The sequence below is a fragment of the Triturus cristatus genome, chromosome 2_1 (genome assembly GCF_964204655.1).
Source record: "Triturus cristatus chromosome 2_1, aTriCri1.1, whole genome shotgun sequence".
Classification (NCBI taxonomy): domain Eukaryota; kingdom Metazoa; phylum Chordata; class Amphibia; order Caudata; family Salamandridae; genus Triturus; species Triturus cristatus.
In genome coordinates, this window is record NC_140581.1 from 1,016,132,720 (window position 1) to 1,016,158,931 (window position 26,212).

A 26,212-nucleotide genomic window follows, 5' to 3' on the forward strand; every position below is an offset into this window, starting at 1 on the left:
TATTTAATTTTCAGAAAAACACACATTCACTGGATGATGTCATCAGTGATGTCATCAGTGATGTCATTTGAGATGTCATCAGTGATGTCATGAGTGATGTCACTGACCATGTCATGAGTGATGTAATATGTGACGTTATCAGCAGTGCATTGCGGGCGCGCGAGTTATAGTTAGCTGAACTAACTATAACGGGGGAATTTCAATGGTTTTGTACAAGTGAAAAGTCCAGCTAACTATAACACCCCTGAAACCTATGGTTTTTTCAGTGAATATATATATATATATATATATATATATTACCTACTGGCAGTCGCCAGTAGGTAGTTATAGTTAGGACCTTGTTTCTATTCAAAAAGCGTTTTATCTTTTCTCAATAACTTTGGAGCCGGTTGACGAATCTTCGTGAATATTTCAAAACGTTGGTCTCGCTCCGGTCAGCTCCTATCCTGAAAGTTTCGGGGTGATCAGCCAAGCGGGGTCCGAGAAAAAAGGGGGGTCCCAAAACACGTTTTCTCCATGTTATTTCCCATAGGGAACTTTAGACACAACTACAGCCCGAACTGCTGAACGGATTTACACCAAATTTTGCAAAAAGGTAGCCCTTGGTTCAGAAACAGACATTTTCTTTAAATGGTGTGAATCCGTTCAGTAGTTGCTGAGAAATTAAAAAAATATCAATTTCCCATAGGAAACTTTATGCAAGGATATAGCCGAAACTACTGAACGGATTTACCCCAAATTTGGCAAAAAGGTACTGCTTGGCTCAGAAATCGACCTTTTCAAAAATTGTGTAAATCCGTTCAGTAGTTGCTGAGAAAATCAAAAATAAAAGTTTTGATATTTAGAGGCACGGAGGATCCCCGCACCCTCCCGATCCCGAGCTGCATTCTAATTGGCTGTCAACACTTCAAACCAGGAAGTGTTGGCAGGCATCTTGTGCCTCGCTAGAACCGAGGCACGAGAAATCTAAGAAAACTAAGGCGCAAAACAAGAAAAGGGGGCAGGGTAAAAACACCCTGACCCCACAGGCCTACTTAAGGGGTCCCACAAAGACCCCCTGGGCCCAAAAAAGCATTTTTTTTTAAAATCACGGGATGCGCAGAGGATCCGCGGATCCGGCCGCGAAAATAAAACAAAACGAGTCTCCGGGTGGGCCAAGTCCCGGGGGCATGTTGAAAAATATTTGGGGAGGCCCAGGGGGACCCCCGCAGCCCCGGGGACCGTCACCCTCTTGAGCTTTCTAAAAATATTTGCGGGGGGCACACAGCCCCCCCACAGCCCCGGGGACCGCAACCCCCCGGGGCTTGTTTTTTAAATGGGTAGGGGCCTCCAAGGCCCACCAAACCCGGGGACCGCCACACCCCTGGGCTTTTCTAAAATATTTGCGGGGGGTTCACGGCCCCCCGCACCCTGGGGACCACCACCGAGGCTTGTTTTTAAAAAAATAAGTACCTGTGTGGGGGGGGCTCGAGTCCCCCCACACGCCCCGGGGACTGCCACCTTCCCAGGGCACTAAACATGCAAATTGTTAAATGATGGGAGGGGGGCCGCACGGCCCCCTCCTGGAGCCGGCTCCTGCAGTGTCCTGGGGTGCCCATCCCTGGTACACTGCTGTTTGCAATGACAGGGCAGGAGCCTCGCGGCCCCAGCCCTGTCATTGCAAACTCTGGTTTGGGTTTTGAAAGCGAGAGCAGGAAACCTGCTCTCGCTTTCAAAATCCAAACCACATTGCTTTTCCACACGGGGAGCTGCATCTTAGCAGCTCTCCGTGTGGAAAAGCAATGCCGGCTCCTGCAGGAAGCGGGGAGCCGGCGGGACCATGGGGGAATTGGGGACCCCCCACGGTCTCCAACGAGAGGCCCCAGGGGATGGGGTCCCCGGGGCCATAAGTGGCCCGGGAGGGGGGCCACGCGGCCCTCTCCCCTTTACATTTTTTTTTAAAACACTCAAAGGCCAGCCCCAGGGGATGGGGTCCCAGGGGCCATAAATGGCCTGAGGAGTGGCCCCCCTCCAATAATTTATTTTAAAAAAAAAACATGGCCATGCCCCGGGGGATGGGGTCCCTGAGGCCGAATATGGCCTCGGGAGGGGGGACATGCATCCCCCTTCTCATTTTTTAAAATAAAATAAATAATAGGGGTCAGGCCCTGGGGGATGGGGTCCCCAGGGCCAATAAAATAGTAAAGGAAAGGGGACCACACAGCCCCCCTTCTTAAAAAAATTAATTTAAAAAAAACCGGCATCGCACCGGAGGCCCCGCCCCCTCCCTGCAACACTCTGCAAATGCGCCCCCTGGCGCGTTGTAAGATGGGGAACTAATTCCAACTGAATACTGGGGGTCCCTGGGGGCCAACTAGCCCACCAGGAACCTCCAGTATGCACCAGGGAGCTGCGTTGCAGAGAGGTGTTCAGAGGTCACGCACCTTTTTACACATCTCTGCAACGCAGCTCTGTGGCACTTACTGGAGGTACCTGGTGGGCTAGTTGGACCCCAGGGAACCTCAAGATTCAAGGGGACTTAATCCCCCAACTTAAAACGTGCCACGGGGCACGTTTTCACAGTGGGGAAGGGAGGGGGCAGGGCCTGAGGTGACGTGTGCAAACACGCCCTGTGGCGCGTTTTAAGTTGGGGAATTAATTCCCCTTCAATCCTGAGGGCCCCTGGGGGCCAACAAGCCTACCTTGTGCTCCCAGTAAGCACCTCTGCGGTGCGTTGCAGAGAGGTGGTCAAGGCCATGCCCCTTTTTACACCTCTCTGCAACGCAGCTCTGTGGTGCTTACTGGAGGTACCTGGTGGGCTAGTTGGACCCCAGGGACCCTCAGGATTCATGGGGACTTTATCCCCCAACTTAACGGCCACAGGGCGTGTTTGCACACATGTAACCTCAGTCCCCCCGCCTTCACCAGTGTGCAAACGCGACCCATGGCGCGTTTTAAGAGGTAGTTTTAATCCACCTGCCCTATTATGTACTAGGGTCTTACAGAGGAGGTCATGCTAATCACAGGGGTACCCCAATTCATAGTGTTCCCACTTGTATGTAGGTGTTTTCACTGTATTCTAATTGTCTTTTAGAATAGCACTGGCCCTAGGCCTGGTTAGTCAGAGTCAGTTACCACCAGTACCCGTCTGAAAAAGTTGTGGGCACAGGAGGACTTTCTGCTCCTCTGTTGGTTCTTTCTGCACATTTCTTCTTCTTCCTGTACTTTTCTCCGTCTTTGTGGACTTCTGTTGCTACTTTCGGCGTTACTTTTTTTTCTTTCTGTGCGTTGTTTCTTCTTTCATCACATGTCCTACCTCTGTAGGCATAGTTAGAAACTAGCATTTAAAAAACCTTTGAAATTCACTGAAAAAACCATAGGTTTCAGGCACCTTATAGGTAGAAATTAGCATTTAAAAAACCTTAGAAATTCACTGAAAAAACCATAGGTTTTAGGAAAAGTTATAGTTAGTTGGACATTTTACTCGTACAAAACCAGAGAAATTCCCCCGTTATAGTTAGTTCAGCTAACTATAACTCGCGCCCCCGCAATGCACTGCTGATGATGTCACATATTACATCACTATGGACATGGTCAGTGACATCACTGATGACATCCCTGATGATATCTCAAATGACATCACTGATGACATCATCCAGTGACTGTGTGTTTCTGTAAACTTTAAATATGTTTAATATATATAGGGAAAGGCATATTGAAGAATGAGTGAGTGTATAAGTGTCTGAATGGATGATTTAGTAGGTGCGTGACTGACTCTATAAGTGAGTGATTAAATGTATCTTACTGAATGCATGGGGTAGTGACTAAACTGTGCGAATGTCTGTATACATCTGTCTGTTGGTGTGTAAGCGCCTGCATGGGTTTATGAATAGCTACATGAGTGTCTATATATATGGGTTATTGATTTGTTGTCTGAGTATCTGTATGGGTGCCTGAGTGTTTGTGTGGGTGGGGTGTGTGTGACACTGTGCATAGATCTGTGAGTGGGTGATTCACTGGGTGCATGATTTCAAAAGTGCATCTGTGATGGACTGTATGGATAAGTGAGTGTGTGTATGGGTGTGTTAGTGAGTCAATGTATATCTTAGTGAAACATGTGTGAGTAACTACAAATGTGAAAGGCAGTATATATGTGTGTTGGAGTATATAAATGGCTATAAGTGAGAGTGTGTAATTGTGAGAGTGGCTGTATGGATGAGTGTGTGCTTGTATCAGTGATTGTATAAGAGCGTAAGAATGTGCTAGTATTTGCATGAGTAAGTGAGCTGGTGTGCGTATAACTGTATAGGTGAGTAAATTGCAGTGTGATTAATTATTTGCATGACTGACTAGGTGTGTGAGTACCTCTATGGATGTGTGGCGATGTGTGAGTGTCTATATAGGTGTATGAGTGCATATGATAGTCTTGTACTGAGTGACCATAAGTATGAGGGACTGTACGGATGAGAGAGTAGATGTGTGTGTAAACCTAAGAATCAGTGAGTGGGTATGTAGTTATTGGTGTTGGAGTGTCTATAGTTTTGAGAATGACAGTCTGTAATTTAGAGTGAGTGTATCAAAGGTTAAATTAGGGTGTGAGAAGATGCATCAAATTATCACGTGGATGATGTCATCAGTGATGTCATTTGAGATTACATCAGTGATGTCATCAGTGATGTCACTGACCATGTCAAGAGTGATGTAATATGTGACGTCATCAGCAGTGCATTGCAGGGGCGCAAGATATAGTTAGCTAAACTAACTATAACGGGGGAATTTCTCTGGTTTTGTACGAGTGAAATGTCCAACTAACTATAACTTTCCCTAAAACCTATGTTTTATTCAGTGAATATATATATAGATAACATCGAAATCCCCCACACTCACTCCGGCGGGGAAGGACGAGCCACACCGATTGCTACGGTAAATCAATTTCTTTATCAGGGTGGCAACAAAATATATATATCGGCAGAACTCCTGAAGAACGCCCTGTATATACCAATACTTTTAATCCAAGGCAAAACAGAAGGACGGCACACAAGAATCCTTTGAGAAGCAGTTTATTGAAGTTCAGCTGCTTTCATAGCTTTTTTCTGCAGTTCAGAGCAAAGTGCAAGGTGCATGTAAAATCCCAAAGCAGACCAACGCGTTTCGGCCGTAGCCTTCTACTGGGTCATGCAGTGTTAGTGCATAGAGTGTAATTTTTAAAGGGACAGCATCTCCCTTTCTCATCACCCATTAAAACAACTTAGGGGGTCATTAGGATGGCGGACGGACTGGAGTCCGTCTGCCATCCTGATGTAAACCGGGACCATCCACCATGCATGCGGCGGTCCCGCACACCTGATCAGGATGCGACCGCCATTATGGCGGACGGATCCTGCATTTTAACATTGCGGCGGGTACAGCAGTCAGCAGCACCCGCCGCGATGTTAAAATGCCATGTTGTGCATTTCATAGCACTACGTGGCAGGCACCAAATGGTGCCAGCCACGTAGTGCTGCGAAATATAGTGGGTACCATGGGTACCCCCCAAGTGCACCCTCACCTCCCCCAACACAAGGGGGGCCTGCAACGGGCCCCCATCACTAATCCCCACCAGCCTTTCCATGGTGGCCTGCAATACCAGTCTTCCTAATTTGGTGGACGGTGCCTGCTAGGCACCGCCACCATTTAGGGCTATCGGATCCATCCGCCAGGCAATCTGTTGTATTGCTTTTGGCGGACCCGTGGCGGGTAGTCTTTGTGTCTGCACGGTCCGAGCGCGATTCCCTCCACCATCGTAATGTGGCGGGGGGAGAATCGCGGCACGATTGCTGAAGGACCGCCACCGCATGGCTGGCGGTGACGGCCCTTCCGCAATCGTAATCAGCCTCTTAGTGTTCATCTTAAAGGGGAAGACACATATATAATATTTTCATTTACATTTGCAATGTATCAACACTGCCAAAATCTTAGTCAGTTATATCACTGTAAAGTACACAAGTATGTCTCATAGTCTGAAATATGTTGATCACCAAACAAACCTGTTTTTTAAAAATGTTGATTATAAAATCTGAATAGAAAATTTTAGACTTTACTAAAAAGACAAACATGTGGAAAAATAAGGGTTTTCCTAAAAGTCTTTTTGTAGCATTGAGGGTCACTGACAAGTCATCAGTAGATGCACTGCAGGAAGGGTTCAGGGAGATAAAGTGCCACATGCATTTACTTTGTAGGATATAACATAAATAAACAGAGAATTCATATATTACCTCTATGTTATATATGTGCAATTCTAAGAATGTCAATATGTAGTAAAGTGCAAAGTGCCTTCTTCTATGTTTTTTCATTCACATGTTTGGATTCACACGTTCCAAAATTCATGGCCCTTGTGCTCTTAATTATATACATAGAATAAACATTATATAGAATGTATTAAAACATATATACTACATGAAATCAGAGCTAGGGCAAATATGGAATATAAAGTGCAAGCATTAAAACAAGTTTTTTAAGATAGTTAACACAGATAGAGAGACTCTAAAATCTTTCCAGATTGCATATACAGATCTATGTATACCTGTAAAGTACACAAAGTAGTAGATGCTGCATGGCATGCCTATGGCAGCCTCCTAAGATGTCCACATACCTCAATTCTGCTCAATGTTAAAAGTGCACAGTGCTGTTCATATTAAAACAAATGGGGGGCTGACGTTCTCCATGCCTCTACTCTAGACCCCTCACCACTGAGTTGATTTAAGATAACAAAATACTGAGATATTCAACTACAGTATTACACTCGGTGTTTTAAAGTGCATAGTGCTATTTATGTAAAGTACCAGAGGAGTCGACAGGGGCTACTAGACTCTCCACTGTTAGTTCTCAATCATAAAGTGCAACAGATGACTATGTAACGTCCATGATAGAGTGACCCATGCTTGTTCTAGTGGAATTTTCACTTTGTGATCACACTCCGATATTACCGATGTGGAACCAGATTGTCCTGATCTTATTATCTGCAATACACATGTTCCTCTCATGGGGAATCCCTATATCTGAGATATACACACTATGTGCTAACACCTAATCTAAGAGTTATGCCAAGATCAAGTAAAGATGTGCCAGTCAATGTTCCAGAGAAATAGGAAAGGGAACAGAGGGAAAAAGAACACATTACAAAGAATATGGAAAAGACAAAAAAGAGGGCAAAGAAAGGCAAAGAGCATTTTGATAAGATCAAGACGGTGTTGCAGAGTTTCAACTCAAAACTGGGAGATACTAGAGAAAAGTATAGAGTTTGGCATCTGTATTTAGACCCCATGGGATCTCAGTTCCCAGATTAATGATCCACTTAGATTTGGCTTTTCTCAGGGCTGCTTCTCTATTACCTCCCCTGATGTTCAGCGGAATGTGTTCAATGCCGGAGTAGAGGACATTGTTCTCCAACTCCAACTCTATATACCGGACCCATAAAATAACTTGTTCCAAATTTGCTCTGTTATTCTCTGACCATAGGCATTCTGCCTCCCAGAAGCACATTGTTTGATTCGCTAATGTTGGAGAGAAAGACGTGCCCATGGCAATTCCTTGCCTTTGTTTATAGAATCTGCCATCAAAAATAAAAACATTGTTATTCAGGCAAAAGGACATCATCTCTAACAGCATTTCTGTATGGCTGCATAAGTTCAAAGAGCGATATCTCAAGAAATGTTCACATGCCCTCAGACCATCATCATGGATAATTGATGTATAAAGTGAAACCACATCAACTGTGGCCATGATGTGTCCTAGTTTCCAGGGGATGCCATTGATTCGATCAAAGTAATCCATAGAGTCACGTATGTAAGATTGTAAGTCAGCAACGTACAGGAACAAGAAGATATCTACAAACCTAGAGGTGTTCTCAAGGAGGGAGCCACAGGAGCTCACGATAGGGCGATATATACATAAAATGAAAAAATATTCATTTTACATTCTAATAATATTTTTAATAGTTTTGATTTAATATGAAATTATACACTCCTCTGGTGTGTCGCTTCTTTCTTTGGGATTTCCGCTTAGATAAATGTTGAAAAATATAGCCGCTGCTGGCACCGGCATCGAAGGAGGTGGATCGGCAAAGTGCTGCAGTTTTTGAAATATATATATATGTTTCTATATATATACATATATATGAGTTGCTTCTCTGCCGCAAACAGGATATATCCTAGTACGGACACAGACCCAGGTTCGTGCTGTCAAATTATTTTATTCCTCCTTTGTCGCCATTACGCGTTTCGGCTCGTCCGAGCCTTGATCACATGACAGTGGCAAGATCGAAAAGTGCAAAATTTAAAGTGACTGGTGCATGGTTAATTGTATCACGTGACAATCAGCCATGAACATAGAAAATTCACAATTTATAATTTGTAAACTGCTTTCATAGTAATCTGAATATGCATTTCATTACAGTTTAGTAATGGAATTTCTTTTTTTCATTTTTCAATTAACCATACAGCATGAGATGTGATTGTTTACCTATATTTAAAGCTCGTCATCCTTCAGTTTTTTGGTCACTTCAGCTTGAAATCTATTGGAAATACAGGTGAAATACCCTATAATTCTAGCCTGTGTGCAAAACATCCTGCAAAATATCGGGATCAATCCCTATTAGGAAATAAAATCTCATTATTCATGCATTTCTGAATTCTTTGTCCATGCGTGATACAGAATAAACGTGCTAAGTGCAGAAAATGTGAAATGGTGATTAAAACTGAATACACATAAAAAAACTTATATGGTAATGACAATATCTCATTTTTACCAATTCTGTTGTACAGTTATTTCAAGTAGCTTGAGTTAGAAGTCATATTGAGGAATAACTTTAATTATATTATTGAACGGATCATAACTATCTCTGGCCTCCGAGTGTAATACCATTTGTGTGATCGAAGAATCCAACATCATATTAATTCGATAAATCGATACGGTAATAGGAGTTTTGTACAAAGTAATGCTTGTATGCATAAATAGATAAATATATCAAATAAATATCAGTAAAACTAATAAATATCTGACAATAAATAAATAAATACATGCACCTATTGTACCTTTGCAATTAAAACGCAATAAAATTACCATAGAATAAATAGATTGCTAAAATCACTACTCACGAGATAAAAGCATCAGTCTGACCTTATCTAGCGATCTGTTAATAATATTTTTTCTGTTATACCAACAATTATGTTAAGCAGGTGTGCAAATCTTCCGTTGCGTTAAGTCCCCCGGGGTGTTTGTAATCTAGCTGTAAGATGTATCTAGTTTCCAATTTCCTCAGCTTGTTTACCCTATCACCTCCTCTCCTACTTGGGGGACTGCATCTATCACGTAATATTTCAGGTTGGAATTGTTAGAGTTGTGTCTCTCCCTGAAATGACGCGCCACTGGATATGTGTTATCCTGGTTTGTGATGGTGCGTAAGTGTTGCAACACCCGCTGATGAACCTACAATTCAGTGCTGCCTATGTACTGTAGGCCACATGGGCACAACAGCACATAGACAGCAAATTCTGTTTTGCAGGTTAACAGTTTAGAGATCTTAAATTCCTTGTCACTGAAAGGTGTACTGTAGGTGCTTTTATTAACAAACATGACTCGCAAGTATTACACTTGTAGTACCCTTTGTTAGTTTGAAGCCAGCTGCTACTTTCAATGCCTTCTGGACTGGTCTTGACTAATCTGTCTCTCATAGAAGGTGCTTTGCTGTAGGTGATGGACACCCTCTGCGGTAGCAGGTGTTCAATCACCGGGTCATTTAATACCAGTGGCCAATTATGTTGGATGAGCCTATGTAGGGACTTCTGTTGTCTGTTGTATCTCATTATCAATCTAAATTCTTTGCTGTCTTGGTCTCTCTCATTGCTGTAATTTATATCAGTTTTTGTGTCTTTTTGTTTTTCCCTAAGTGCATCAACCCTAGTGAACAACATCGATTTAGTTATTGCTTTTTCGATAACCTTTGCAGAATAACCTCTTTGTTCAAATCTGACTCTACTCTCATCCTGCGCTATTTTAATATCATCATTGTTGCTACATATGCGTCTTAGCCGCAGCATCTCCCCGTAGGGAATGCTGTTGATGAGATGCTTTGGGTGTGAGCTACTTGCGTGAAGAGTAGAATTTCCCCCTGTTTTTTTCCTAAATAACCGAGTTTCGAGTTTTTTGTTGTTAATATATACTTGGGTATCCTAAAACTCGACACAAGTTTGGCTGATAGTCGCTGTATATGAATACAGTGCAACTAACTCGAAGAAATACTCTGGCCCATGAGGGGTGGAGCACAAAGCCGGATGAGACCACCGGCGGTAAATGCAAATCCAAATGTGATCCAACTTCAGTCCTGCATTTCTTCTGACCACTTCCACCTGACGGTGTCGATGCTGAAGCAAAAGGGTGCAGGACACAATTATTTGAAAATGCATGCGCATGTCAGCACCACTAAGAGCCCGCCCTCTGAAGGAATATGTCACTAATAATGTAAATTGGCTGACGTGTTTCGACCAGACTGGTCAAAGCCTACATGATGTAATTAGGATGTAATAAAAAAAATATATGTTCACCACTATATTATTGAAAATGATATTAAAAACAAAGATATTATTAAAAACGATATTACTTACCTAAAAGAACAATATTCTTGTCAACTATATTTTTGCATCACAATATTTGTTTTTTTATATTTCTGCCTCTTGATATTTTTGATCCAATATTTTGTCTAAATACCATTCCTGATGGAGGTTTTTATTTAATTAAGACTTTATCCTCCATTTCCATGACTCTGGTTGGAGGAACTCTGTGGAATCCTTAATGTGGTTAACTAGCACTGTGGTTACATGAAGGAGTCAATCTTTCCACTGGCACGAAGTGACAGAAGAGAAACCATTGTGACCAACCCTTGAAAGATATGCTCACCTCATAACCTCCAGAGTTTTTGTAAACTTCCAACTATATTTCTGTAACCCGCAATAGTCATCTGCATGTAGTCCCATGTACATACATTGAAAGTACTTAGCTGCCCAAGAGGTCTTGTTTGCGATATATAAATACCAGCAAATATATATTTGCGTTTATGCTATGGAAGAACCCCCATATTTTAGTATGTAGACTACGTGAACTGGCATTCTCTTCAATGGTACTAACCAATGAGTTCAGATGAATTAAAATGATCTCATTAGTGTACTGAATGAGAGAAGAATAGGTGAGAAACACAAAGCTAAGGGATGTGTAGCACCCAAGTGGTCAACATTTACAATGATTCCAAAGGTGAAACTAGTGAATAAATAAACAATACACAGAACATGGTAAAAAAAACAGTGAAACATATGCAGTCGTAGGTCAGCACTCTAGTATGGCAGTGACCTCAAAATGGCCAATAATCAGTAGCAAGTCAATAGTACAACCATCTCTGCATTTTAGCAATCCTCCTATTCTTTGCTGCTCTACCAGACAAGCAACCTCGTTTTTCTATTCACTATTTCGTTTATGCTCAAGCATGTGTCTATTATATTGAAGACTATTTCTTTATTTGGTAAATGTTTCTTTCAGATATATTTTGTGCTTTATATGCTATTTTAGAATGCCACTCTGATAGACTTTTTTTACTGAAGCACACTTCTTTGCGAGCATGTGTGTGTGAGAGAAAGAAAGGCAGTGTCCGTACCTCACACGGCTTTCCTGTCAGGCAGAATGTTTTACATTGTAGCACACATCCTGACAGACAGCTTCACACTTCATTTCCCTCAGCAAATATTTGTCTCCTTCACTACCACTTACCTTTGAAACTTTGTTTCAATTTCAGCAAATATTTGTCTCCTTGGTTGCTGTTTCGATTTTGAAACTGATTATAATAGAAGTCCAACCGCCGACAGGCCTTCAGACTGACCACCATATTTCAATGCAGGCAGTTGGACCCGAAGCGGCTGGAGAAGAATGCCGCTTCCAACAGGGTCATCGGATCTCGACAGGGCGGTGGTTGGAATTGCAATCCCGAATGGAGGCGTTGCCGAAACAGGCACTGCCGGCAGGATTACGATATCCCTTTCTGACAGCCTTTTCATGTTGCACGGACTGTCATGAAAATGCTGTTGGAAACGGATTTTTGGGGCCACAAACAGGGCCACCATCCATCATGGGCCACTGTATAGCGGCCCAGGGGGCACATGTAGTGCCCCCACTCACCTTCATGCACCGTGGGCTATGCACCACATGGTACATGCCACACGGTGCATGGATGCGCTCCTTTGCATGGCGGCATGAGCTGCGCCCCCTTTCCTGGGCCGCAGCACAAGTCACCATGTAAAGGAGCACTTTGCGACCACCAGACCTGTGGTCGCATCGCAATGAGGTGGTCGGACTGTCACCTGCTTGGCGGGCGGACTCTGACCGCCATGATAGCAGGTGGCAGTCCAACCGCCCGCTGTCATAATCAGCCCCTTTATTTAATTTGTCTACTGCTATAGAACAGACCGTGTTTTACATTTCATTCAGTTCAAGCTTGTGTTTGTTTAGGTCAGGCAAGAGTAATCATCACTTCCCTTTGAATGTGGACAATATAGTTTTTTTGCATAGCATTTTAATACATGTTAAGCTGCTGATGTAGAAGAAGACTCCATAAAGCTTTGAAGAGAGCAACTTTTACTTTATATTTAACTAATAACACGAGTAATCTAACTAACTTGATGATACAACACCTCCCTTTGCCCAAACCCCCCCCACCTCAAAAAATGGCAAAATAATTGTACTTTGCAGGTAGGACTTCTAGTCTTCTCAACTCTTCATGATACCCACCCCAGATCCCAAAACTACCTTGAGGTGTATCTATTTCAGGTACGTGTTCAAAAAATTTCTGAGCTGACGTTTTGAGAAAACTTGTTAAGAAAGATTTCTTTCTTTCAGGATTTTAGTCAAATAGCTTTATTTCGACAACAACTATCATAAAAACATCAACATTCTTACAGTCCATCAATAAAAATACGAGTTATCTTTAAAGCGATAATGGTAAAAATGTGCAAATCCATCAAAGCATAATAAGTTGTCACATTGCCAAATCAGTAACAATAACAAGCTATATCAAACAAATCCTTAGTTCATAGATAAAATTGATTTGGTTCCAACACCTTAAATACTAAAATAGAACATTTACATTTAAAAAGGTTATTTAAAATGACAGTGCATTATAATTTGGGCAAGCAAATTGAGCTTGGATAAAAGATAAAATAAACCATAGTGTTTAGGATTATACTTGTTTGCAATAATTGCAAAAAGATAGTTTCAAAAATTCATGAACCGAGTATGCCATTTCAGCAACGGCTTCCCTGAAATTTGTAATAAGGGATGAGGTTGTGCAATGAATTGCTATGAAGCCATATCATAAATTCAGTGTATGTCTCAAGGCTTTTGACACAACCTTGTATTCTTTTAAATTGGCTAAAGAAGTAAACAATGTGAAGCTGTACATAAGTGTCAACCTTTTAATTTTGCGCTGGTACTTTTTAATTCACCTTGGGAAGATGAAAGACAGAGTCAACCAGCAGGCATTTGAACTTTTGACCCATTGAATAAATACTGGTCTGTGCAGCAGTTGCATCTGACTATTAGACTTTTAAGACTTGCAGGAGGGTGATATAATAGCTTCACCATAGAGTCTTTAGGCATGTGGAGTGAGCTGCAATGGGATAAGTAGGTAGTGAGATAAGCAGGGTTGGCTGTTAAATTCCACTCCACCAGGGGAGTTTGCGGAGTTTCGGGCCTTAGGAGATGCGCATGTAATGCAGAATTCCAGCCATATTCTGCCAAATGCTGCGTGGCAGAGTTATTCTCGCCCGCGACTCTCCAATGGTAAGTTGACGAGTGCAAGGGAGAAGCGATAGGAGGGCACCCGGCAAGATTTTCTCAACAAGGGCGGTCATGACCATTCGAAAGTTGCCACTTGAGTAGAAAATCTACTTGAGCGGGAGCATCACCAACTCGAGAAGCAGCACTCTCTGGCACTCACGTTTGTGTTGAGTTTTCAACGGGGTACAAACTCCCAGCACTAAACGTCAGCACGACATGTCGATTTCCACCTGTTTGCGGAACTCCGCAGAATCTCACAGAGTTTTTATGTAACTCTGCGGAATTTCGTGGCGTGAAACTACAGGACTTCTGCCCACCTTTAGAGATAAGTAGGTGATCGAGTGAGAGGAATAGATAAGTGACTGAGTCAGTCAGTGGGCTATGCCGTTGAGTGAGTAAATGCATATATTACAATATATATCTCGCAACCTAACAATAACACACCTCCTATAGGCTCTTTTTGCACTCCACAACTATTTACATGAACTGACATTAAGGATCTTAGTTAATGCATATTAATTTACCATAAGAAATGGCAATCAGCACCGATGGCATGGGCTACAAGGAATAATTTTGTGACACTGCACTAGTCTTTTTGTATAACTGAAGTGTAGGACTCAGCCAATTCATGCATCAGTTACAGACATCTGTGGACATGTTTGATAGCCTCACATGTTTAAAAACAGGTAAGATAGTTCAGCTGGCTAATATTCCCCTTGCAGTTTTTCAGAGGAAACCGCGTTTTAAGTTATGATTCTGATAAAGTAGATTATTGAGCTAAGGTGCCATCTGCACATGCAAACATGGAGCTCAAACATTGTAGCTTTGAATCCAAGCTGCAGAACTCCAGTGAGTAAATGAACTTGCTACACATTTGTTTGCATAGTTTGCTGATCACAGGTACCAAACTTGGCTTATTGGAAAATGAGAGTAACAACATTTCTCAGCACGCATGCCAATTTCAAATGTGAGAGTACTGGTACTTCTGAGTAGCAGCCAGTGCCCTGTGATGTTGTGTATATGCATGTATTTACTCAAGCACTGCATCATATTTTATTTCACAAAATATCGGAATAATGGTTACAGGCTCCCTAGTAGAACACATCCCTTAGGCCTGGCATGTGTGCTTTAGCATATCTTTACGTTTAGGTTTCCATACAGCAACATGACAAAACCTCATTGTTCCAGTCAGGGTCAGTGGAATTGTAAGAATGCAAATAACTCTAGGACAAGCAAGGGAAATAAACCTCCTAGTCCTAGGGCCCGATTCACAAAGGTAAAGTTAGACGAAAGCCTAACTTTACGACTTTCGGTATTCACTAAGGGCGTTTACTACTCGTAAATGCCCTTTGTGAATACCGAAATTCGAACTTTCCGACTTTCAGTATTCACAAAGGGCATTTAGGAGTAGTAAATGCCCTTTGTTAGTACTGAGAGAGGTAAAGTTAGACTTTCTGTCTAACTTTACCTTTTTGAATCAGGCTCTTAGTTCACGGCCATAAAATGGATCCACTCTTGCTGCCTAGTATGACTGACCAGCTACCATTATCCTTAAAGTGTCAGCATAGCATGCAATAGCCTGGACATAAAGTAACTAATTTTCCAAACTTTTCAAAAAGCACATCCCAGTCCCAAAACCATTTGCCTGCTGCACACAACCCTAGGGAGGTCAGGCTTTCATCGCAAACCAGGAATTTTTGCAGATGAGTGATTTTAAGAATGCCTATGAAAACTATTGGTTTTGGTCATTTTGTTAAAGAAGTTGTGTAATGCACTATTTTATCCCATTTCTAAAAGCAAATTTCAGTTGGGAGAACTACCCTCCCTCCCCCTGAGCTTACCTTGGGGCAGTCATGCTCGCTTGCTGCACTCACTGGCTCACTGAATTTCCACCCGACTACTTTCAGATTTCACCAGCCTCCACTGATAAGGAGGGTCTTTTGATTAATCGCCCTATTGTGGCATACTAGAACATTGACTTTCAACCTCATATGCTACACTGTTTTTTCATTCATCCATGTGGTTCTGTGCATTGTTTATGTCTTAGCTGGAAGAGTTTCAACCCACATTTCTTCAGAGTTTAGTTTCATGTTTTCCTGTACAACACGAGCATGTTGGAATATGACTTAATGGTTACATGCCTGTAAAGGGTCCACGTTGACTATATCTTGAAAAGAAACAATGCCAGTCTCTCTCCCTTGTATGATGCAGTTGCATGCTTAGAGGTTTAATTGAATAACAGAAGGCTTTCCACCCACTTCATGTGTTGACAGTGTTTTTAAACCACTGTAATAAAGCTAGTGCAATGATAGTCTGTAGATTATAGGGCTACAGATGCCACATAAAAGTTACTGTTGGAATAAAAGGGTTTAGTTTGACTAAGCCTCCCAGAAAGAGAGCGTGAGATCCCATCTCCTGTTTTTCACATTAAAGCGCCAATTGGTAAAATGGTAAAGTCTTCTCATGTCAAGGGGTCGTGGCATGAATTATATATTTATACCTTGACATTGATCAATGAGCTATCATCCGGAGAAGAGTGCTGCAGATACAAGAAAGAAACAGTCAGACAACAAAAGTGTAACAAATGCTTCCTCTTCCTCTGTAGCCCAATTGGGCAACCCTGGAGGGGGCCACCAAACATTCAAAAGGGACTTAATTTCGGCCAATGCCAATGAATATCTGTGACTTATGGTAGACTCAGAGACCCCACCTCACATTCTGCAGGAGGGCACCATCATATTCCGTTACCTCACTGGATTTGAAGCAACACCAACATGCTAGGTATGACATATAAGTGATAAACGATAAGGAGTTTAAGTCCTTAGAAAGGTTCTCTTTGAATGATTACATCACATGGCTAAAGTTTGCTGATCTGTGGGACTTTCCAGAACATTCTCAAAAAGCTATTGTACGGTAGGTACCAGACCAATACATAGATTAGGACCAAACAAATTAGTACTCACTGATGGCCTACTTCCTAAAGAATGTCATAACTCTCTCCCAAAATGTTTGCAACTTTGCATGGGTGCAGATCTGTGACTTTCAAATATTCATAATATTTCCAACAGTATGCCTGGAAATGTTTTGTAAATTCCATTTTCATATGAGCAAATGTGCATAAGTATATTTGGTTTTGCAAAATTCTTTAGAGCAAATGCAAATACACTTGATTCGTTTTTTCCTCTATGGATAAAACATTTTCCCCAACACCCCAACACGTTTTAGTGGTGTTACCTTCCCCTTCTCGCCCTGGAAAGGAATTTACTTCAGTCCTTTTTTAGAAGTACATTTCTGACCCTTGCTAGAAAAAATGGGGGAAATGATTTTGAATGTCAGCTAATGTTTCCATTTTTAGGAGCACACAAACTCACAGGCATTCCAACCATGGAATGCTCATTCCCTCCCTCTTACTGCTTCTGTGAGATAATACATCCAAATGAAAGTGAGTAAATCATTTTATAAGTGTAAAACTAAATTTTGCACATAGCTATTAATGTTTGTAAGCCAACATGTATATTCAAATAGTTTTGGCGATAGGGCCTAGAGTATGTGTATAAGTAGGAAGCCGCCCATTCCTTGTAGCCTCTTGGGAGATGATAACTAGGTCTAGAGTAGAACTTCAGACTCCTGAAACATAGATGGCTCCCAAGAACATTCTGAAGCATGGAGCACTGGGAACTTACTGCAGCTTACACTCAAACATTTGGTGCACAAGCAGAAATAATCTGAAACTCACCATGGACTTGTGAGGGGTATACTATCAAAATAAGTTCTGTTTAGATCAGCATCACATTCTAAACATTTTTGGAGAAGCATTGGTGTCATGAAGCATCATAAAAAGGGAAGATACAAAATATGAATAATTAATAAATGTAACAGTAAGTGGAACTAAAGCTGGTAAGGCATGATAGGTGCAATAGTTTACTGTCATTCCCCTAAAACAGTAACCTAAGCAATGGGTTTAGCAAAAGTAAAAAATCAACAGGACTCACACATTTGCCAAAGCAATGCAGTCATCTGTACCTTGATAGATCATCATATTGGTCATTTAGGGAGTTTGCACAGTCGAGGAGTCCATCAGTGGGTGAACGAAACTCATTTCAGTAATACCAGCACATTCCTAATGTTGCTGCCAATTACTGCACCTAGAACCCAATTATTCTGAACCTTTAGGCTCATATCATGGAAATGCTGGAGACATGACCCATTGAATGCTTAGGGTTATGAAATGGTGGTTTATAGAATACGTTGTGCATGTTTGTATACATTTTCAAGATGCTGTAGTCCTAAAGCTGACCCTATTGCAGGGTCCTACATACCTGAGTGTATTCCGGCTCGTATCTTTAGTAGAGTGTTGGCCTTGTGTGGGATTCGAAATGTCTTACACACTGCCACCAAATCCAGGGCCATGCTCGCTATCTCACTGGCATGTAAAATTCCATTCTCCATAGGAACTCCAGAGACCACCATGTCTGAAAAAAGATACATTTTGTAGGGTTTTATAAGTAAAATGAGTCTAGGTAAATAAAACCTTCTATGAACGATGGCTTAGTGTAAAAGGGCCTGATTCACAAAGGTAGTTACCCTTTTGATTAATTGACACTTTTGAATAAGTTGGCTCTTCACAAAATTCGATTATACGTTTACTCCAAATTGTAACTCACTTGTCTTCACCAAACTGAAGGGCCAGAGGACTATGCACTTTTGAGTAATTTACACTTTTGAGTAAGTTTGCTACCTTTTGGCTATTCAAAAAATCTGAGTGTAAATTTACTCCAAAAGTATAACTTAAACTTACATCCCCTTCTTAATTTCAACTCACTGTTTCTACCTAATTTGTGCCTCGCCCTCTCCTTATAGCTCTCTTTACTCACCTTTGCCTCTACTACTCTATCTACCTTATGCTTGCTCTCTACCACTGAATCAACCTCAACTCTCTATCTCTACCCCACCAACCTGCCTCTTTACTTTACCACTTTTTCCTGTAGACCGTACCTCTTTTTTCACTCTTTAACTTCTCACTGTCTTTCTCTCTGCCTTGCTATTCTCTTTACCTGACCTGTACTTCTATATCCTATTTCTCATTTTGTGCATCTCGCTGTCCCTCTCTTACTACCTCAGCTCTCCATGGGTCTGATGATTCACAAAGGTAAATTACACTTTTGAGTAAGTTTATACTATAGCCTTATAGCCCGCCGTAGTGGGCTGTACCGGCTATTAAAGGCCCGCTGCAGCGTTAAAGGCCCAAGCCGAAGGCGAGGGACTTTAACAAGGCAGCAGGACTTTAATAGCCGGTATAGCCCAGCTACGAAGGGCTATAAGGCTATTAGCACATTCTGCCACTAGAGGGCAGAATGCTCTAACAATTAAACAAAGGCTTTAGGGAGCGCAAGGGGATTGAAATTCCTTCAGGCTCCCCGAAGCCTTTGTTCACAGCCAGAGCTGTGAACAATGAAACATTGGATTCCAATGTTCTAATTTGTATTTGAACATTGTAATGTGGAGCACTCCATTGTAGACAATGGAGTGCTCCGTGCTTCTACGGGCCGGTAAAGGCCCGCAGAGCAACATTCCAATGTTTTACAAAAGCCTCTCGAAGCTCGAGGGGATTTAAATCTCCTCGAGCTTCGAGAAGCCTTTGTTTAATTTGTTAGAACATTCTGCCCTCTAGTGGCAGAATGTTCTAATAGCCTTATAGCCCTTCGTAGCAGGGCTATACCGCTATTAAAGTCCCGCTGCTTTTGTTAAAGTCCCTCACCTTCGGCTCGGGCCTTTAACGCTGCAGCAGGCCTTTAATAGCCGGTATAGCCCGCTACGGCAGGCTATAAGGCTATATTAGAACATTGGAATGTTGGGAGCTCCATTGAAAACAATAGAGTAGTTACAGGCATATAATGGCTGGTATAAGCCCGGAGCTCCAACATTCCAATGCTTCTTTGTGACTGTGAACAAAGGCTTCAGGGAGCCTGAGGGGATTTCAAACCCCTCACACTCCCTGAAGCCTTTGTTTAATTTGTTAGAAGATTCTGCCCTTTAGTGGCGGAATGTTCTAATAGCCTTATAGCCCTTCGTAGCAGGGCTATACTGGCTATTAAAGTCCCGCTGCCTTGTTAAAGTCCCTCGTCTTTGGCTCGGTCCTTTAATGCTGCAGCGGGCCTTTAATAGCCAGTATAGCCCGCTACGGCGGGCTATGAGGCTATATTAGAACATTGGAATGTTGGGAGCTCCATTGAAAACAATGGAGCGCTCCGGGCTTATAATGGCTGGTATAAGCCCGGAGCACCAACATTCCAATGTGTCTTTGTTAACAGCTCTGGCTGTGAACAAAGACTTCAGGGAGCCTGAGGGGATTTGAATCCCCTCGCGCTCCCTGAAGGCTTTGTTTTGTTAGAACATTCTGCCCTCTAGTGGCACAATGTTCTAATAGCCTTATAGCCCTTCGTAGCAGGGCTATACCGGCTTTTAAAGTCCCTCTGCTTTGTTAAAGTCCCTCGCCTTTGGCTCGGGCCTTTAACGCTGCAGCGGGCCTTTAACAGCCGGTATAGCCCGCTACGGCGGGCTATAAGGCTATAGTGAGTTTACTATTTTTGGTATTCACAGACTCTGAATGTAAACTTACTACAAAAATGTGATTTACATATCTCCACCCCCAGAGTAAAACATTTAACTTACTCTTGTGTGGATGTGTGCCGTCTCTCCCTAAGCCCACTCCTTGATCTCCATAAACCCATCTCACTTCTCCCTAACAGCATCCCCCTTAGTAGTAAGTCTGGTCTTTTTCCAACTACTCCCCTGGGTCCCTCCCACATTAACTTCTATAATCTATTCTTACATGTATGGAGAATCGCAGTTGAGGTACAGAACTCCGCACACATAAGCACAGACGAAGCTTACATTCTTTAGTACATTTCTGTCTTAACTCTTTCTCTATCTCGCCCCTTGATGTACTGTACCCCTTTCCCTCTACATTTCCTTCACCCTGTCTCAATCTCTCTCTCCCTCACTCTAAAACCTTACTGTCTCCACCATCTTTTTTTACATACCTTACAAATCTCTTTCAACCTCCTTGTCTCCTTTTTAAGCGATTTTACATTCCTCTCTTTATTTAATATCTCTCCTTACATCCCCAATTTCCCTACCTGTCTAATATTATGTTATGCACTATTCCACTAAACATCCACAATGTTTATTTTATTGTGTCTTTCCCACTGTGTTAGGTCCAAGCTGGTTAGATACCAAATTCCACAAACAGAAATATTGTTCCAAGACAAAATAAATATTGATGCAAGCGTGAAATAAAAGGCTTTATCAAATCTTGTTCTAGCTTTCTTTTGGTGCTGGTGGGCATTGGACAACCTGGGATTTCGGATGCCTTTGTGAGACCGCGTTTCTGAAAGTTTAATGTATAATTAAAATTTTCTTAGCATCATGACTGTCTGAAATTAGCTGGAAATGGTTAATAAGTTCTAAGTTGCTTTGAAAAGGGGATGTGGCTTGCCCATGGCGTCACAAACCCTTATGAGGGCACACATTGCAGCAAAGCAAGGAACATTAAATGTATGCCACCCTGAACTTGATGTTTTGACATTTTACTTGGAACTTGCTGAATCAGACTTAACCTCATTAGATTCTGGGGCATGTCTAGGACGGGTCAATTGTACCTAATGTTCCCCGTTCAACGTTTTACTGATGTTGGCATACCAAGGGTGGAAACACTGTGCTTCCCAGTCTGTATTTTTAATGGAAAAAAACAGAAAGTAGGTCCTCTTTTTGTTGACTCTGCATGCTGTCGCTCATAACTGCAATAGCTGTTAAGATTGATAGCAATGGGAGTTAAAAAGGGATGTGTCCTTAAATAACTGCAGATGGGCTGATGTGTTTGTACAACAATGGTAATGCTTTTCGATGCGTGTATTATATGAATATGTCAATATGTCGTCTTATTTTGATAAAAGTCAGGCAGGCATCCAAGAGTGAGTGTAGAATTATCAGAAATTTTGAAATACACAAGATGCAAGTTCAATTTTCCATAGAACGCAAAATAAACGCTGATAACATTTGCAGAAATAAATATGGATGAATCCAGGCGGAAATGTTAAAAATAAATGCCGTATAACCGGAAGCCCTAATTATACAATAGCCCATGTGCTTGGCTTCACAGTAGCATGAACGTGACCTTCAGTGCAACTATTCATAGACATTGCCTAATAAACAAGTTACATTGAAATATCGCCCCTTCTCAGAGTGAAAGCTGGAAAAGACATTCATTTGTATTCTAGTAATAACTTGTAATCCGTCTTAAATGTGCACATATAAATAGCTTTGTCCATGTTACTCACATGCATCTCCTATTGTCTCCACCTTGTAGACATCATAATTGTCTATAATGTCATCAAAGGTTGTGTATAATTTGTTTAGAAAGTCCACCACTTGGTAGGGTGTGCTGGTGCTGGACAATTGAGTGAAGCCAACAATATCGCTGGAAAAGAAAATACCACAAAGGTCAAACATACCATCAGCGTGCCCTCTAGTACTAACAGCCTCATTTGAGGGCTTTGATCATGGTAAACAAGTGCAGCATAGGTACAATCACACATTTCTACAATTTCCATACATATTGTTCCACATCACAGAAATGCTGTGATACATTATCACCAGAAAAAAGGCTGGTGTATCTGCTTACAAAAACATCTGGTGAACTTATTACTGCAAGTTATTCTCCATTCATGGGCCATACTCTCTTATTCTATATGTAATAATGTACTTCCCGGTGGTACTGTTCATAGGAATATATTTACAGAAGCTTTGGGACGTTTCCAAAACCACTATACTGAAAGGGGACCCATTGCTAGTACTAACAATTGCTGTCCTAGGGCCTTCACCATGATAGCACACATTTTGCTAAAATAAGCATAATAAAAAGGAAAAGCAGAACATGGCTATTTGGCAATGTAAAATCCCTTTATTTACAATTCTAGAAATATGAAAACTCTGCATAGAACCTCTAATTTTGAAAAGGCAGAGGGTATATATAACATGTGCTTTTCAAGTGAGTTACTGACTTGCCACTGACCCTTTACTTTTATATGACTTCACTGATGAATTTTACCTGTGCAACCATTCTTTCAGTTTCACCAATATAGAACACTGGTTACCAAGTTAAGTTAACTACATGAAAGTGAACCATAGGTGTTGGCTATGCCTTTGTACACAATGAAAGGACCAATGAATTCAGTGTGACATAATTCCTCCAAAACGGACCACCCGATGAAGGCAGTCACAATAAATCTCAAAACCACAGTTTACACCATCGAACAAACACATTTGAGAATGACTCTTGGTGGTGATTGGTAGAGATGCAGGCCTGGACAAGGAGAACTGGTATTTTCTTTACATTGGACCGCCTCTCTAAAATAACTTTTAAAATAACATTTTTCTAACTATGTCATAGATTCCCTCATATTCAACAATACAGGAAAATGTTACTAACCATAAAGAAGTGAGTGAAAGTGAAATCATAGTATGCACATGGTTTGAGGTCTATTTGACTGCCCTAAACATTTACAAAGCCATCTCTTGTAAATTGAATGACAACTGCAAACTGAATGACACAATTGAATAACACACATGGAAGTCCTAACAATAGATTATTACATAAATTGAAGCAATGAAAACTTGGCTAATATTCCCCTGCTAGAAACTGGATTACTGGTTGATTGGGGTGTGAGCCCTGGCCAAGCAGCAACCCCAATCCCACTCAGTTTAAGTTTCAAGTTTAGTCTATTTGTGAAGTTAATTAAAATCATTGCAATACAAATAATTCATGATTCAATAATATTCATCATGTTCAAAGTTAAAACTTCTACAGTCTTCCGTTTGCTCATTATTAAATTATGAAATAAGCATAAAAACAGCTGGCGAGTTTCCATTTACAAATTTAATTCTTATAATACAAAATGCTGAGCCTACCCATATACAAGTAGTAAGAGCCAAATAGAACAATCAATTTTTAATATAGCTTCTTAACCTTTCACCAAGGCCTAAATGCTGAAATATAAAGGAGGGGGTGGCAAGTAGCCACACAGATTGTGTGAGTTTGTTCTTGTAGTGATGGAGAAGGTTCTTAGCAGTTTTTACCTTTGAGGGATCCATGCAACCAGAGAGAGATTGACTAAACTGCATTAGTGCCTCTGTCCTTCTCCCAAAGTGTGTTGTGTCTCCTTGCGATCATTAGGAAGAAGTGCAGAAATGTGCCAAAGCTGTTATAATGTTTCAGTGTGTCTCCTCTTTAGTTATGCTAGTCTGCCCCGGTCAAGTGCGCAACACCCATTGGCCTCACCGGGCTTCGGCCCCCCCCGTCGTGTGTGTCAGCCCGGGCTGAGACAGCTTCGCGGGCTGGCGACCGTCTAATTGCAGACGCACACGAGTACTTCACAGGTCTTTAAGAGACCATTTACTTGTTAATGAGGCTTTTGTTGTGTTTTCACCCCTTCTTAGAGCCACTCTGCCTATGGCTGGTAGAATTAGCCCCCCCAAAATCTTTTTCAGCCCCCTCCCCCGAAATTTGTCTCTAGTTGCCCACCTGGCCCCAGTGGCTACTCCACGTCCTACTTGCTAGGCCTCCTTAATTCATCACAATTCTACCACCACAGTGTGATAGTGCAAGATGTGCCAGAGCTCTATAGTGACCCTGCATGTATGCCAGTAAGGCCCCAATAGCTATACCATACCTTGCTAGCTAGACCTTGTCTGCTCATTGGCGTTCTGTGGCCATTACCATTTTATCCACAATCCTGAGAAATTTTACCAGCATACAGCTCAGTCTGCGGTCCATAAGATTGAATCACGCCACAGCAGCCTCTCTACACGATATCATCCCTCTCTTGATTACCTCTTTGCATAGGATTTTCCGACAATCATCCTGCGTGGCTTTTCAGAGAAACAGCACGTGAATGATGTCGCCAAGCACTTTACTGCAAAGCCCGCACTGTTCCCCATATTCCTTACTTCGCCAAGGCGGATAATAAACTGGCATTATCTCCTGTCTGTATTTTAGAAACTACTTCTTTGCGTAGATGCTGTGAGCTGTCACTAGATAACCTTGAGGGGAAAGCTTCATGTAATTACAGAGAGTAAGCCATCAATGGCTCCCTCTAGCCAGCGACTGCTTGTCATCCAATAGGGACAATACTTTGGTATTTGATTTTATTATTCTTTTCAGCTCGCAGCAGCTCTGGTTTAGGGCCCAAGTGGATGAGAGGTCTAGGGTGGTGATTGATCTTTGTAGGAAAGCTCTCCTGCATGATCAATCCCTCCCCTGTATTTTCAACCAGAAATTGTGGCCCAAGGAGCCCTCCTTACCATGTTTGGGGTTTTGGCAGCAGCTCACAAAAGCCGCCTGTCTGCCCAAGGTTTGTTTTACCAGGCCGAACTACAAACTGATTTGTGCAGGGGACGTATACGCTGGCAGATTGAAAACAGCCTTGAAGATATTTGAAACTGCGGATTCCAGCACAGTGCTGTCCCAGTCCCTCAGGGCCTCACATCCTCAGGCTAACGTGGGAAGGAGTTTGTAGTGATGCCACTGGAGCCAAGGTAAGTGAAGTATACTTATTATAGGCTACAAGGTTGTGGAGCCAGGGAACAGAAACTCCACCAGCCAGCACCACACTAGGCCTGGGCTAAAATTTCGTTCCGTTTGCGGAAATTGCGATAATGTCAAAATTTCCGCATTCCGCAGCTTGGCGATAATTTGTTTCTTGCTCGCGCTGTAAAATAATACATTCTCGAGCGCGCGCGATCGCCTTACCTGAATCCCTGCGTTCGCCGACAAGTTTTCTTGATCCGGTCGCGTTCTCCATGAGATGTTGTATTGTTTTTAGCCATTTGCGCTGTCTCGTGACAGTTCGCGCCCGCAGTGACGTCATGCGTCGCGCGATCACGTCTTTCTTCTCGCGATCATGCACCGCGAGACAACTGAAAACAAGATGGCCGCGCCCGCGAGCAACCACATGGGTAAATTGGCGAGCCGCAACCATGCAGAAAATCTCGCGAACATGCGGGAAAAAAACTTCCGCATCTTCGCGATATTTCCGCGTGTTTGCGATAATTTTTAACATTTTTGCGATAATTTGCGAAAGTGGATTTCGCAAATTCCGCCCACCCCTACACCACACCTACAACTGTGAGACCAGTTAAACATCAACATACTCAGAATCCAACACAATAAAATCCCAGCTTCCCAGCAAACTTGGAACACGGACAGAGAATACTTATTCCAGCAACCATGGACACAGGCAGCAGGAAGCAGCATCCTCAAACAGCATCACACAATACTACACACCTTCCCTTGAAACAAAACAAAAAAAACTGAACAAAG

At 42.1% G+C, this 26,212-nt stretch overlaps 1 protein-coding gene across 1 annotated transcript in view; it reads right to left on the bottom strand.

Moving 5' to 3' along the window:
* LOC146866242 (atrial natriuretic peptide receptor 2-like) overlaps window positions 1-26,212 on the bottom strand; it is a 398,280-nt gene that overhangs the window by 49,652 nt on the left and 322,416 nt on the right. The window contains exons 9-10 of the mRNA XM_085640809.1: window positions 22,173-22,312; window positions 18,153-18,305 (exon numbers count right to left, since the gene is read on the bottom strand). Coding sequence (XP_085496935.1) covers window positions 18,153-18,305; window positions 22,173-22,312 — 293 coding nt within the window. The remainder of the gene's footprint in view (window positions 1-18,152; window positions 18,306-22,172; window positions 22,313-26,212) is intronic.